Here is a 15403-nt window from a genome sequence, read left to right as displayed (position 1 = left end):
TTATTTATTTATTTATTTATTTATATAGAGATATTTATTTATTTATATTTATTTATTTATTTAGTGTGGGGCTGCTGTGTGTGATTATTTTTTATTGTGGGTAGCGGGGGTGGGTGAAGGGGGTATCAGCCACAACGGTGGTTGTTTTGGCATTGCGGGGGGTAGCGGGAGGGGTTAACCCCTTCATGACCGTAGCGGTATTAACTGGTACGGTCGTGAAGGGGTTAAGTGCACCCGCAACCCCCCCGCAAGTCCTAAACTCACACCCAGGGCCAAATACCCCCTTCACCCACCCCCGCTACCCACAATAAAAAATAATCACACACAGCAGCCCCACACTAAATAAATAAAGATGGCACGGTGGGTTAACCCCTTCATTGCCTTAGCGGTTAGCCGCTAAGGTAATGAAGTGGCCTTTAAATGCCTTTTTCCTGCCTCGGATGCATGCCTGGGGGCTCCGGTGCGGGTATCAGCTCCGGAGACCCCCGGCATCAATCACAGGCAGGAAAAAGGCTGATTTTTTCTAAGTGTTTTCTAAGTGTCACCCCGGCCGATGCTTCTCCTCCAGCAAGTTGCCAATTTTAGTTGGCGGGCTGGATTGGCGATAAAATCTCGAATCTGGGGTGCCGATCAGCACCGAAAAGCTGATCGGGGCTTCCTGAATTCAGCCGGGTTAAAAAAGTGCCGATAAGTGGCTTATCGGCAGCAGGATGCCGATAAAAAAATTTTCTGAGGAAAAGTTGCCGATAATTCCCACTTATCGGCGCTTACTGAATCTGGAAGGCAAAAAATGGCGAAAAACGCCTTATCGGTGCTTACTGCATAGAGCCCTATGATCCTCCACCTCTCTTGTGTTCCGTGGACGTCCAGGCCTTTTTGTGTTGCAGAGCTTACCAGCGCGTTCTATTTTTCTCAGAATGTACCAAACTGTTGATTTGGCCACTCCTAATGTTCCTGCTATCTCTCTGATGGATTTTCTTTTTTTTTGCAGCCTAAGGATGCCCTGTTTCACTTGCATTGAGAGCTCCTTTGACCGCATGTTGTGGGTTCACAGCAACAGCTTCCAAATGCGAATGCCACAACTGGAATCAACTCCAGACCTTTTACCTGCTTAATTGATGATGAAATAATGAAGGAATAGCCCACACCTGTCCATGAAACAGCTTTTGAGTAAATTGTCCAATTACTTTTGGTCCTTTGAAAAAAAGGGGCTACATATTAAAGAGATGTAATTCCTAAACCCTTCCTCCAATTTGGATGTGAATACCCTCAAATTAAAGCGGATAGACTGCACTTTAAGCCCATATTCATTATTTAATTGTAACTTGAATTTATTTTGGTACACAGTCGAAATAACAAAACTTGTATCAGTGTCCAATTATTTCCGGACCTAACTGTATATCATGGGGAGTGTTCCAGGACTGCACAGGTCTGTAAGGCAGGTAAGCAGTAAACCGAGGTGTGGATTCCTTACAAACAGGGAACAGAGTACTTTGCACACAAAAAGACAGAGAGCAAATGCCTACTATTTAAAGACCAGAAGCAGCTGCAGGCAATAGAAGATCAGGGAGAGGCTGACTTCCTGTCAGCTGCCATCTTAGGTGGGCCAATATATGACCTTGTCTGTTGGTTATCTTGGTATCCAGACATTTCCCTTATAGCAGCACAGTAGCGGTGGTCAAGGGGCCACAGGCTAGGGTCAGCACCAGGGAATGTATGAGTACATGGGAATGGCTCAGGAACAAGATCTCAAGGGGTCCAGGAACACATGTGAGAGCATACCATGCTCGGGCTGGGAGTAACTGACTGTTATTTAAATCCCTAGAACATGTGCAGCCAATTACTAAGTCCAGGAAGAGATTTTCCAGGATCAAAGATGGCTGTAACAGCCATGTATGGGCAAGTTACGGCAAGACCCAGGACTGGAACCCGTACAGTATTCCCCCCCTTTAAGAGAAACCTCCAGGTGACCAAAATTTGGCTTGATTAGAGATATTAGCGACCAGGAATTATTCCAGAAACGAGTGTTGTAGATTTGAGGCAAGACCATTTCTGAGTGAGTACAATCTCCGAGACAGAAAGCAATGGCATTGTAAGTCTTGATATGAAGAATGCATCATAGTGGCACTTCGGTAACATCACAGGCATCGTCAACACAAATGCCAAAACTTGCTGCTCAACCGATTGCATGTACATAGATACCAGTTAATGATCACAGTCTGAATACTTGGACATGCAGGGTGGCAGCAAATCTGGAGACTCAGGCACAAGCTGTATAAGCCTGACAAAAGGCTGCAAGATTGATGCAAATGTCTCTGTAATAGTCCCAGAGTACGGACTAAGAGGCACATACTGTTGGTCAGAATCATAAGGCAAAAGTTCCGGTGGAGTAAATATTACTCTGATCTGCATGTAAAAGTTGATGAGAATGTTCTGCCACAGGTTGAATTCAGGTCAGACTGCAGAATGGACAGAGATTGAGGGGGCCCAATGAAAGGTCTAGTCTAGTTACACATAGCAACCCATCTGTGATAGTAAAGGTGACAAAGCACCCTTGGGCAGATGAATATCGGAATGCATCAATACAGATGGCAGGGAATCCATGAGCAGTAAAGTTGTCTTGGACGTGAGATCCTTGGAATCTGCTGTTGATACATTAGTTACGGTTACGTACGTTGCTGTGTACTGTCCAGGAGACAGACCTGCTAGGCAGAGGTGGAGAGTAGAGACCGACCTGTACCTGGGATCCAAATCCTGAAGAGTAAAATAGTGAGGTCAGGGCAGGAGAAGACAGGATAATCGTGGTCACTGTTCGGGGGCAGACCTGGAGAAGGCAGAATAGTAGTGGTAAAAGTTCCAAAGTCAGGCTGGAGAAGGCAGGATCGTCAAGGCAAGGTAGAACGGCAACAAGGCAGGCAGGGCACGGCTTCGGAGGAGAACAGGAAAACTGAACCTTGCACAGGCAAGGATGAGCGGGGAATGAAACCATACAAAGGGAGCAGGCAGGTGCAGGCAATAGATCCCGAATGAGGCTGATTTCCTGCCTCGGAGGCCATGTTGGTAGAGGCAGATGTCCTCTCTCGGCAGCCTTGTTTAGGGATCCTTATAATTAGACTCTCCAAGAGAATCAATGTGCATAAAACTTGTCTCTGCAGTGGGGGTCATAGAACCAGCAGAGCATTCGATACTGAAGGGTAATCAGATGTAAGTACGCTTGTTTTCCCAGTGGGAGCATACAGTAGGAATCAGCAATGGATACATCAGGTGCTGCAAGAAAATCCAAGAAGGATGCGTTTGTCTTTGAAGTGGGTGCCATAAAATCAGGAAAGGGTACATCAGGCGCTGCACAGGCATTAGTGGGTAGTAAATCTGTGTTTAAAGCGGGATCCTTTGAATTAGTAAGGATTATATCAGATACTGCAATCAGGTCAATGGTTATAACATCCACTGCATAGAAATCAGTGAAAGATATGCTTGTCTCTGAAGTGGGAGTCTGAGAAGCAACAATAGGTATACCAAATACAGTGGGAAACTTTAAGGCAAGAGCATTACAATCAAAGATAGGGGTATCAAACATTGCAGGGAACCCAGCAGTAGATGAACTTCTCTTAGAGGATTCAGAAATATGTCTATTTAACCATGTGGGGACATCAGTGGAAAGTGAACCTGTCTTTAAAGCAGGAACCTTAGAATGACTAAAATTGACATCAGACATTGCAGGGAATCAGAGAAAGGGAAACTTGACTTTAAAAGCAGCAGTCTTAGTATTAATAATAGGTATGTCAAACACCGCAGGACAGTCAGAGAAAGGGGAACTTGCCTTTAAATCTAGGGCCTTATAACCAGCAAGTGTTACAGCAATTACTGTCGAAGAAACAGTGAGAGGTGTACTTGACTTTGAAGCAGGAGCCGTGGAAAATTAATCTTTTGGGTCCTGGAATGCAACGTTGGCTTGGGTCCCCAAACAAAAAGAAAATAATACCCCTAGGGGGTTAGGACAAGGATTTGATGCGCAGGCTTGACCGCAAAGGGACTGCAGCATAGCAGAGATGGTGAACTTTAGAGGAGGAGTCCAAGTGCCAAACCGTCTTCGCCACTCCGATGAGTTTATATCAATTCGTGATGATGCCATTTGGTCTGCATGGAGAATCAGCCACTTTCCAGAGACTTGTGGATAAGGTGGTGAGACCTCAGAGGGCTTATGCCTCAGCGTATAGTTGGATGAGAAAATGGTGCTCAAAATCACATGTATACTCTGTCAAAAACTGTTTTGGTATACTGTAAGTTCATAAGTGTCCAGGGTGCTGTATATTTGTCCACAATGAAACACGCTATTCTGAGTCGCGGACTAATGACGTCATTCCCGGTAATAAATGGTATGAAGGGTATGTATATAAATGTGTGCTCTGTTATTGTACCTTACACCTTGATAAAGTGCTTACGCACGAAACGCGTAGGTGCAGTTTCACCTGTTATCAATCACGAGCTACACAATAAATCTATTATTATTTGGAGTTGCCCTGGATATTCAATTTATTCCTTCATTTTTTCAACCTTGGATTCTGGCTTTGCTCCGGTTCTTCCATACATCTCTTATGCCGCAGCATACCTGGGCAACATTTTCATCTAGAGTAAACACTGGTGGGCCCATCTAAACAGGCTGAAAGCTGTCTTCAGGTCTCTAAGAGAAGCAGAGCTCATAGGCAACCCTAAGAAATGTGCCTTAGGTAAGGCCAAAACAAATACTTAGGTTATGCGGTTGGAGTTGGAAAAGTAAGGCCACTGACCAGTAAGCGGGAATATAATGAGTGGTCCTAAGAAACGTATACAGTCATGGTAATGATGAAATAATGATGGTAAATCCTGTATGAGGTCTGGGATGTATCTTGATTGTAGGGAGGGTACTGGGTGTGGTATCCTAGTTGGTAAGCCAGCATAGATGACACTCAAGTTATCCAGGAACCCAAGAGCTAATAATCACCCCAATAGATAATACCCTGATCCCTTAGTAGAATGATATAACCATGTAGCAGACAGGAAAAACTCATGAATCTGCTGCAGCGTCCATGTTGTTCCCATCAGACCTTCAAGGTGTGCCTCCGTCTGTGAAGATAGAATGCACTAGAAGAAAGAAATGGTAGAGCACAACCGGAATTATCCAAAAAAAATTAAATAGAGGAAAGTGTGTTATCCATAAAAGGGTTTAATAGTCATGGAAAAAAAGGTTAAGGCATTACCCTACCAACATGTTTCGTGCTACACAGAGCACTTTATCAAGAGGTGGGCGCACACTCTGTGACGTCACTCCACATCGTATGTTCGGCAGGAGCTGTCTCTTGTAAGCAGCCCCTCTGCAGTTTTAGAGAGGAGAGCTGCCACATCACATGATTTATACCTGATCAGTCTACTCAGTTTACTCAGTCTACTCCACTCGGAATTTCCTGTTCTGTGGTGTTCATGAATACACCACGCCGAGTGGAGCTCTATAGCACACTATTTGATGGAGGTGAGACCCGTATATATTATCATACATGTATCTGTTGAAACTCCACTAAAAGGTTAGATTACTTACCTTGGTTAAACGACACAGCTATAAGACTATTATACTACACTGATCAAGATTACTTCTCTGTATATTATTTGCTGGGGTTCCATACTATATATCCTAGGTACCCCCTTTTGATCTAAAACACATTATTATTAAGTCACTGCTCCTACCACAGATACTGTGATAGAAAAAATTAAACTAAACATATACTAAGCGCTCAACCTATTAGCCTAACTTAACAATACACGATAATGATGGATAAGTGCTCTAAATGTTGGAATCCCCTTACAAAGATACAACAATAAACTAGTGAATTCTACAGACTAATATAACAGACTGAGAAGACGGCTGCCTAAGGATTGAAAAACCACAAACCTATCCACAAGGTAAGTACAACAATAGCTTAAAAACAAAAATAAAACAAACAATGAAAGAAAACAGAAATAGTCCTTGCGCACTATCTGGTATATAAACCTGACAGAAAAATGAAGTCCAAAGATCTTGGTAGTGAAGATTGTTGGTCCGGAATCCAATCGTACTCAAAGTCCTCTGAGGTGGTGGAATCAGATTTGTGCGAATGATGCTTTAATGCATGCCAGACCAATATGATTGGGTTCAAAGCAGGATCTTAATGAATGTTGCAGATGTGTTTTGGGGTCAATGTCTTGGAAGGACTGGTGACCACTCCAGATGTGAAGTATTCAGAAATGTTACGTTCTTCCCTCTGAGCAATAATTACCTTCTGATGGAGACTCTCTAATATGAGGAAAAAGCCTTAATGAACTGGTCATGCACAGCTGCATCTAAAGACTTAGTAAACAATTATTTGGAAGTCTGACTCCTCCCAAGTCTGACTCCTCCTCCTTTAGATGCAGCTGTGCATGACCAGTCCATTAAGGCTTTTTCCTCATATTAGAGAGTCTACATAGAGAAGGTCATTATTGCTCAGAGGGAAGAACGTAACATTTCTGAATACTTCACATCTGGAGTGGTCACCAGTCCTTCCAAGACATTGACCCCAAAACACATCTGCAACATTCATTAAGATCCTGCTTTGAACCCAATCATATTGGTCTGGCATGCATTAAAGCATCATTCGCACAAATCTGATTCCACCACCTCAGAGGACTTTGAGTACGATTGGATTCCGGACCAACAATCTTCACTACCAAGATCTTTGGACTTCATTTTTCTGTCAGGTTTATATACCAGATAGTGCGCCAAGGACTATTTCTGTTTTCTTTCATTGTTTGTTTTATTTTTGTTTTTAAGCTCCTACCACAGAGTATGAGAGCAACATGTTTTCACCCTTTTTGAGCCTTTAATTTTTATTAATATTGGGTCTCATTAGAAAAGGATTAGTGTGTAATATATTAAATGTTGCTCCTATCTGGCTCTGGTATCAGGATGAATTTACATACCATTGTCAGTCTGCTGAATGGAGATTCTAATTGTTAGCCACAAAATATAATGTATTTGTGGCTTTCCACTCATCAATTATTCATTCCTAGATACACTGTAGCCTAGTTTTTGACACGACATAAGCTTTTAATTTGCGTTGCGTACAAGGACTATTTTTATTGTCACTTATTTGAATACAATGTGAATACAACCAATCAAGCTATATTAAGCCTTAAGTATTCACTCTATTAGGCTACATCCAATATATCTGGTCGAAAATTAGAGCCATCTTTAAATCAATGGGGCCTCTTGATTTCTCGGACCCCTCAATGTAGCTGTCTGTGTGACAATTTAACCAGGTGTAGTTTGGATGGTGTTTTAGGGTGTTATATTAACATACATACAGTATACACCGCACTTTCCCGGATTGATGTATTTACTACCCTGAGGCAACACTCCACAACTAAATCAATGTGGGTTGCCAGTCCTTATTAGTCCCTCTGTACACAACCCCAGTCACTGCGGTGATTAGGAGGTGTGCCGTTTAATACTTTTTTAATCATTTCATTTGTTGCTCTACGCATTGTTTGTTGTGTTTGTATGTTCACCCCACTTTTTTATTTTATATACCAATAACATTTAAGTTTGATTCTATACACTTTACTATTACCTTATGAGTGCTAGTTATATAGGGGCCTCTTTTCACCAGTCTAGGGAGTGTATTTCTGTCCATTATTCTGTTACCTCTGGCACCATTACACGGATTGTAGCAAGAGCTAGCACCCCTCCCTTCCTTTTTTTCCCCAATCTCTCCACTCTCTCATCATGGGAAAAAAGGGCAAGGCATTACCCTACTAACATGTTTCGTGCTACACAGAGCACGAAACATGTTGGTAGGGTAATGCCTTGCCCTTTTTTTCCATGACTATTAAACCCCCTTTATGGATAACGCACTTTCCTCTTTTTAATTTTTTTTTGGATAATTCTGGTTGTGCTCTACCATTTCTCTCTTCTATTGCACTGACCAGTAAGGTAGCTGCCCTGAAAGATGTTCCGACTCCACGAACAAAAATGCAGGTGTGCTGTCTCTTGGGCTTAGCCATTCCATGATCACTTCTCCCCTCCCTTAACCGCTTGCTTAATGACCATACTTTTGTCTATTGAAAGATCTTTCAAAGCTTTTCTTTCTGTCTTTTGTAAGATTATTATGGAACCTTTTATTTTTTTCCATGGTAAGTAGTTGCAAAACTGTATTTGATTGTGATATTAGATTGTGAGTTCTTCAGTGCAGGGACTCCTTTTCCTAAATGTCACTTTTATGTCTGAAGCACTTCCCATAATGGGCTATTTGTATTATTTGCTATTTCTATGATTATCACGTGTATTACCTCTGTGAAGTGCTTATAAATTAATGACGCTATATAAAGATATACATACATACATTCATTAGTTTGAAAAATACCTCTAAATGATTTCCCTTTAAAGGACTGGGATAAAAAGTAGACTTTGGCCTAAATTTAGTATGTACAAAAAACAATTTTAAAACAAAATGGCCACCACGAACAGGGGTTCCACGAGGACTTACCCAGCATCTGCAGCTCTATCCCTGCTTCATCAGCTTCGGGCGAGTGTGTGTGTTTTGTTTAAATAGAGCTCTTGTTGCCTGTCCTTTCCCCTATGGCTTTTGACACCCAAAGACTACATCTCCCAGCATGCTTGTCGCCTGACAGAGCCTCGGATCGTGCTATAATGGGGTTGAGCTGTATTTAGTCTTAAAGTAGGGGCAAACACAAGTCCCTTAAAAAGTACTTAATTCTCTATATCTGTTAATATCTTTTGACTTAAATTGAAAATATTATTCACTGCCAATGTGTTCTTTTTGTCCTCCCTCCTCCTCTTCTCCCGTTTTCCTCTGATATTCTTCTTTTTATTATTCCTTTTGGTGTATCTGTCTCAACAAAAGTTAAGAATCTGTTTCGGGTCTCTCACAAACTGGAAGACCCATTCGGTCCTTAAAAAATCATGAGTTTTTGGCTGGTAACTCGATAGAGAAGAAGCTTGTCTTTCCTCTCCCTTTTGAAGCCTGGAATTTTGATTTCCCGATATATCATTATATCTTCCATTTTATTTAATCCAATTCAGTGTATAGTCTCTATTATATGTATTTCTCCCCATCACTCTGTGCGCTGCCTACCTTGTGCATACCTATTGGATCATGGCTTCACTAGGAACCCTTTGGTTGGTCCGCTTCAGCTATGCTCCAAAGTTTCTACTCTGAGAATCCCTGCTCAGCACTTGCAATCTCTGCTCATTACTATGGGCTCTATCTGTAAAGGGCACATTCCTTAACCGAAAACAATAAAGGTGACAGGATATGCTTACTGCACATAACTATACACTTGAACATATATACATAAAAATGTGACGCCCTCTTCACTGCTACTCTCAAGGAACCTGCTTCTAGAACACTGGGAGCACTATATATATATACCCAACCATCTACCCATGGTGACATCGCTGGTCACAAGACCTACTGTACTGGGGTGTGGCTATCATTCAAGTCATCCTGCATCACATGGTGGAGAGAGGAGTAACTGTGTGAGCCCACACAGTTAACCCTCAACCCTTACACTACCATAGTAGTCCTCACCAGGGGGCGCTACACATGTACAGGCATACCCCGGTTTAAGGACACTCACTTTAAGTACACTCGCGAGTAAGTACATATCGCTCAATAGGCAAACGGCAGCTCGCGCATGCGCCTGTCAGCATGTCCTGAACAGCAATGCCGGCTCCCTACCTGTACTGAAGCTGTGCACAAGCGGGGAGACTATAGAGCCTTTTACACATGTGTTATTTAAATCAGTTATGCACGTATATGACGATTGCCGTACAGTTCATGCATCGTAAAGTAGGGAAAAGGTAGTGCTTCACTTTAAGTACATTTTCGCTTTACATACAAGCTCTGATCCCATTGCGTACGTTAATGCGGGGTATGTCTGTATAACTATTGGAGGTTGCCGCATTTAAGCTAATGTGGAATCCTTCATCTGTTTTTTACAGCTTTTAAAGGTAACAAAGTGCCGGCAACAAAGAGCCAAGAGACAGCGGAGAGCAGCAAAGTGCCGTCGGAAAACAGCAAAGTGCCGGCAACAAAAAGCCAAGAGCTGGCGGCAAGCAGCAAAGTGCCGGTCACAAAGAGCAAAGTGCCGGCGGAGAGCAAAGTGCTGGCAACAAAGAGAAAAGAGCAGGCAGCAACCAGCAAAGTGCAGGCAACAAAGAGCAAAGAGCCGGCGGCAAGTAGCAAAGAGCCGGCGGCAAGCAGCAAAGTGCCGGCGGCAAGCAGTAAAGTGCAAGCAACAAAGAGCCAAGAGCCGGCGGCAAGCAGCAAAGTGCCGGTCACAAAGAGAAAAGTGCCGGTGGAGAGCAAAGTGCTGGCAACAAAGAGCAAAGAGCCAGCGGCAAGCAGCAAAGAGCCGGTGGCAAGCAGCAAAGAGCCGGCGGCAAGCAGCAAAGTGCCGGCGGCAAGCAGTAAAGTGCAGGCAACAAAGAGCAAAAAGCCGGCGGCGAGCAGCAAAATGCTGGCAACAAAAAGCAAAGAGCCAGCGGCAAGCAGCAAAATGCAGGCAACAAAAAGCAAAGAGCCGGCGGCAAACAGCAAAGTGCCGGCAACAAAGAGCAAAGAGCCAGCGGCAAGCAGCAAGGTGCCAGCAACAAAGAGCCAAGAGCTGGAGGAGAACAAAGAGTTGGCATAGAGCAGTGGGCTGGCAGCGAGCAACAAAGTGCCAATGAAGAGATAACATTCAAAACAAGAGTATTATCACTTTGTAATAAATATGAATTATTGAGAAGTAAGAACAAAATAAAACAATAACAGGAGTATGTCCATGACGGACTCCCCCCCCCCCACCCCCACCTGTGTGTTACTGAGAAATAGAACACTAACTAGTTTAAGGACATTCAAATGTTAAACAAATCCAGCACTGTGACAGCTGCCAACCTAGATTTTTCGTAATGGTGGCTGCTGGCTGACCATACAGACAGGAGATTTGTTCTTACTACTATGTGACAAGAGAAGAGACCGGCATCTTGACACCTTGACAAAGGTCTAAGTAACTGACCAAAATATCGATTGTCTTTAATACATTTTGGAACCTTATGTGACGATGCTCGTCTTCGGTCAGGAAGCAGACCCACAGGGCTGAGGTAGGGATGCCAATTAACCGACTAGAGCCCAGGGACAGAGTTCTGTTAGAATATCCATGGTTGGTAATCAGGCAAAGGGTCAGGGCAGGCGGCAGTGGTGCAGAATCCAGGCAACAGACAAAAGGTCAGGGCAGGCGGAAGGCAGCGAGTTCGGGGGCAGCAACAGGAATTCCAAATGAACAGGGAAGCCACAGGGATAGGCAAGCCACACGGAAGGCTCAGGAACAGGGAAGGCTCAGGAACTAGAGCCCAGGATGGCCAGGAACACAATGAAAAGTATACAATGCTCAGGCAGGGCCTGGAAGTCCCTGGCTGCTATTTAAGCCCTTGAACATGTGCAGCCAATATAGCGGGAACATTTTCAGTTTATCACCAAACACGTGGGACCGCGATGGTGACTTGCTTTGCCCTATCCTACGCCAACCTGTTCAAGGGTTGGTGGGAAATGTCCCATGTGTTTGGAGATAAGAATCCGTTTTGTCGCAATGTGGTGCTAAATAAGCGCTACATTGACGACTTGCTTATTATTTGGAGAGGTTCAGTTCAGGACCTGCAGCTTTTTTTGTTTGTTTTTCTTAATAATAATTCTTTCAATTTACGGTTCACACATCACTTTCACTCACATCACTTTCAGTTTTTGGACTTGACATTATTTGTAGATCTGAATCTCAAAGTACAAAGTGAGGTATATCATAAGGATAACTCTCGCGACTCTCTATTACATGCAGGGAGTTGCCACAAGAGATCCTTATTTAAGGCAATTCCCAAAAAGACAATTTCTGCGTCTTCGCAGAAATTGTTCTTCCTTGGAAGATTTTAAGTTGAGATGCATTGATCTCAAAAATCACTTTCTACAAAGAGGTTACAATATCAATGATGTTAATGAAGCATTTGGTCATGCATTGTCCAAGAACAGGACAGAGCTCATTGCTATGACTCCATACGGTGACCACTTAAGACGGTTGATGAAGTGCTGTATTTCATTACACCATATAGCAGCCACGCAATGGCTATATCTGCTATCATAAGGAAGCACTGGCCGGTATTGTCCCTTGACCCTCACCTTCTTGATCTAGTTTCTCCTGGTCCTAAAGTAGTCTTTTCCAAGTCACGAACAATAGTCAATCAAGTATCGCCCAGTTTGTTCTCCAGTCAGAAATCTAACAAACATAGGGGATTTTTTCCGCAACTCAAGAGTTCCCACAAATGCGGACATTGTGCTATCTGTCCATATATGCAGAAGACCCTAACGCTTAGTAACAAAGACAAGACACGTAATTTTAATATTAAAACATTTATTACATGTCAAGCCAGTTATGTGGTTTATTTATTAAGTTGCGGTTGCAATAAACAATATGTGGGCCTAACAACAAGGTTGCTCAAAATACGTGTGTTATAACACGTGAGATTAATACGCCATCAGGATACAAATCACCCCATGTCAAAGCATTTCTCAGAGAGTCCCCTAGGTTCTCTCCAATTGTTAAAATGTACACCATTGGAACATATCCCGCTCCTCAGAGGGGGAGGGGGCATAGTGACAGGCTGCTACATCAGAGAGAGGCGTTCTGGATTTTTACTTTGGGAACGCTTCAACCCCATGGTCTCAATACAGATTGGGATCTGGAATGTTTTCTCTGAAGTGGCTGCCTTTCTCCAAATGGACTTAGCATAGAACCTTATGTAAAAAGTAGGATTATATCTTCCAATTTGGCTTTCTTAAATATATAACATATCATGATCACTTATGATGTTTTCACATTGATATTTCACATCTGTGATCTAATCATTGAAATAATTTTAATAATTATAAGTCTGGAGGACAATGTTGTACTATATATATTCTAACTATGTGCCTTTTTCTCTTTGCTATCGTTAGGCGGTGTCATAATATAATAAATGTTCTAAGTAAATACATTTGCTGTATTTCATCTTACTAGTTTGCTGACAGCTGATATTTATATTGACACCTGTCTTTTGGTTTTCTAAGAAATTGCTTTAGCTACATCAATGGCCTGTATGTATCTTTTGTTGCAATCGAGCTCTTTAAGCTCTGCTCCATATATTTAGAATGTTTCTAATTACTAGTGTAGCAGTGAAGTTTATTCAATACAATGTAGTGCAGTTTATGGAGTTAAATACATTCCTAACCAGACACTGACATCTAGAGACCAAGGGCCTCGTGCAGTAAGCGCCGATAAGGCTTTTATCGTCATTTTCCCGCCAAAATTGCCTTTGCGATTCAGTAAGCGCCGATAAGTGGCCAAAATCAGCATTTTGTCTTCCCGATAAAAATTTATCGGTAGGCGGCTGCCGATAACCCAATTATCGGCACTTTTGGCCACTTTTTGAAATCGGCTGTATTCTAGTAGCCCCGATCAGCTTATCGGTGCTGATCGGCACTCTAAAATTGAGATTTCTACGGCAATTTGTCCCGCCAACTAAAGTTGGCAAGTTGGAGGGGAGAAGGATCGGCAAGGTTGCCGGGACGGCACTTAGAAAAAATAGCTCATCTCTACATCAATGGAGTCAATGGAGCGGGGACTTATAACTTTATAGGAGTGTTTACGTTCTATTGCTTATAATAAAAATGTGCTTGGCATTACAGTGTCGATGTAATTCACTTCATCGTGTCACTGCTTACGTTTATTATTGGCAGAACATTGTACTTGTCTATGTTATGATGATTTGCGTGTATTAGTCTTAATGTTATGATGTGTCAAGGGAAACTCCTATAGTAAACTCTTAAAGGAAGAGGTCACATCATATGAAACATGTTACTTAAGTGTGCTTCAATTTATTATATGATGTAACAGATTTCACACATCTAACAGATCCAGCGTATAGTAATGTTGGTATACATTATAGAATGCTTTGAATGTGTAACGCATGATCAAATGTAAATGTAGCTGTTTTTTTTCATGTTTACATGTAGTTTGTGACCTCCCTCTTTTTATGACGTCCTCAATTGGACATTCAATAACATTGCATGTTTACATTGTACACGATGCATTATAATCATTTCATGCTAAGTTATACACAGATCTATAATAGTACCTCATTTGTAGACGATTGAAACATAATCAATAGCAAGTATCCTGATGGCATTAAATTATGCATATGCAAATTATAATTAGTTCATGTGAACATGTGACAATAACATGCTAAATTAGACATGTTGCAACGTAGTTTTTCAACGTCAAAATTGTTGTACAAAGCTTAACGTAACATCATAGTCAAATATCATGATTGCCTGGTGAACACACATAAATAATCCGTATAATTTGTACTGTATACCCGTTTGGAGTTCACAACTTGGATATGTTTATGTAACACCTTGCACTTCATCAAGTCACATGACATCATCACATAGGTATTTAAAGGAGGGCAATTACCTGCGCATTGACAGCTACAGACCTGAAGATGATACGATTGTTCATCAGAAGGAGGAAGATTCTATTGGAGGAGAGGCTAGCTGAGGGACAGGATGTAAAAGGAAGGGACAGGGACAGGGAGTGGAGAGGGAGAGGGTAAGGAGATGAGAGGAGAAGAGAGAGGAGAGAAGTTGCGCCTCGTCCACATTTGTACAGGGAGAGAACCATGTTAGATGGGATGAGTGAGGAGGAGATCATAAGTCAGTATCGTTTGAGTTCAGCAGCAATCTTAGCTCTTTATGAAGAGATACAGGGAGATTTAGATTTTGTGACAGCCAGAGGTCATGCAGTCCCTGGGCTTGTTAAAATGCTGTGCTCATTACATTATCTTGCTTCCACGTCATTCCAGACAACTGTGGGCATAGTGGGCGGGGTCTCGCAATCTACATTGTCGCGGGCCTTTACCCAGTTTATATGTGCACTGAATAGATGCGCTAGGAATTATATTCATTTTCCTACAGAGCACACAGAGTGGCTGGAAGTGAGGAATAGCTTTTATACCATAGCCGGGATACCATGTGTGATGGGTGCAATAGATTGCACCCATGTTGCCTTGATCCCGCCTAGTCAGAGTGAGCATGCTTACCGCAATCGTAAGCACTACCATTCCCTGAATGTACAGGTGGTATGCGATGCCACGATGTAGATTATGCATGTGGTAGCCAAATTCCCTGGTTCCAGCCACGATTCCTCTATCCTGATAAACTCATCAGTGTTACATGCTTTTGAACAAGGCTATTTTGGACCTGGTTGGCTGGTGGATGAGTACATATTATGATGTGTTCACAAACAACTCTTGTTTTTCTATGAAATG

General features: G+C 42.4%; 1 protein-coding gene across 1 annotated transcript in view; it reads left to right on the top strand.

Annotated features, from left to right (window-relative positions):
* The window catches only part of LOC142463905 (uncharacterized), an 87696-nt gene extending 73289 nt beyond the window's left edge, over positions 1-14407 (top strand). Inside the window, exon 3 of the mRNA XM_075566752.1 lies at positions 10013-14407. Within this exon, the coding sequence (XP_075422867.1) occupies positions 10013-10704 (692 nt within the window). The 3' untranslated portion in view covers positions 10705-14407. The remainder of the gene's footprint in view (positions 1-10012) is intronic.
* Positions 14408-15403: the final 996 nt, after the last annotated feature.

This window comes from Ascaphus truei, chromosome 12 (assembly GCF_040206685.1).
Source record: "Ascaphus truei isolate aAscTru1 chromosome 12, aAscTru1.hap1, whole genome shotgun sequence".
Lineage (NCBI taxonomy): Eukaryota > Metazoa > Chordata > Amphibia > Anura > Ascaphidae > Ascaphus > Ascaphus truei.
Note: the sequence above shows the minus strand (reverse complement) of the source record. Positions and strands in the feature narration are given on the sequence as shown.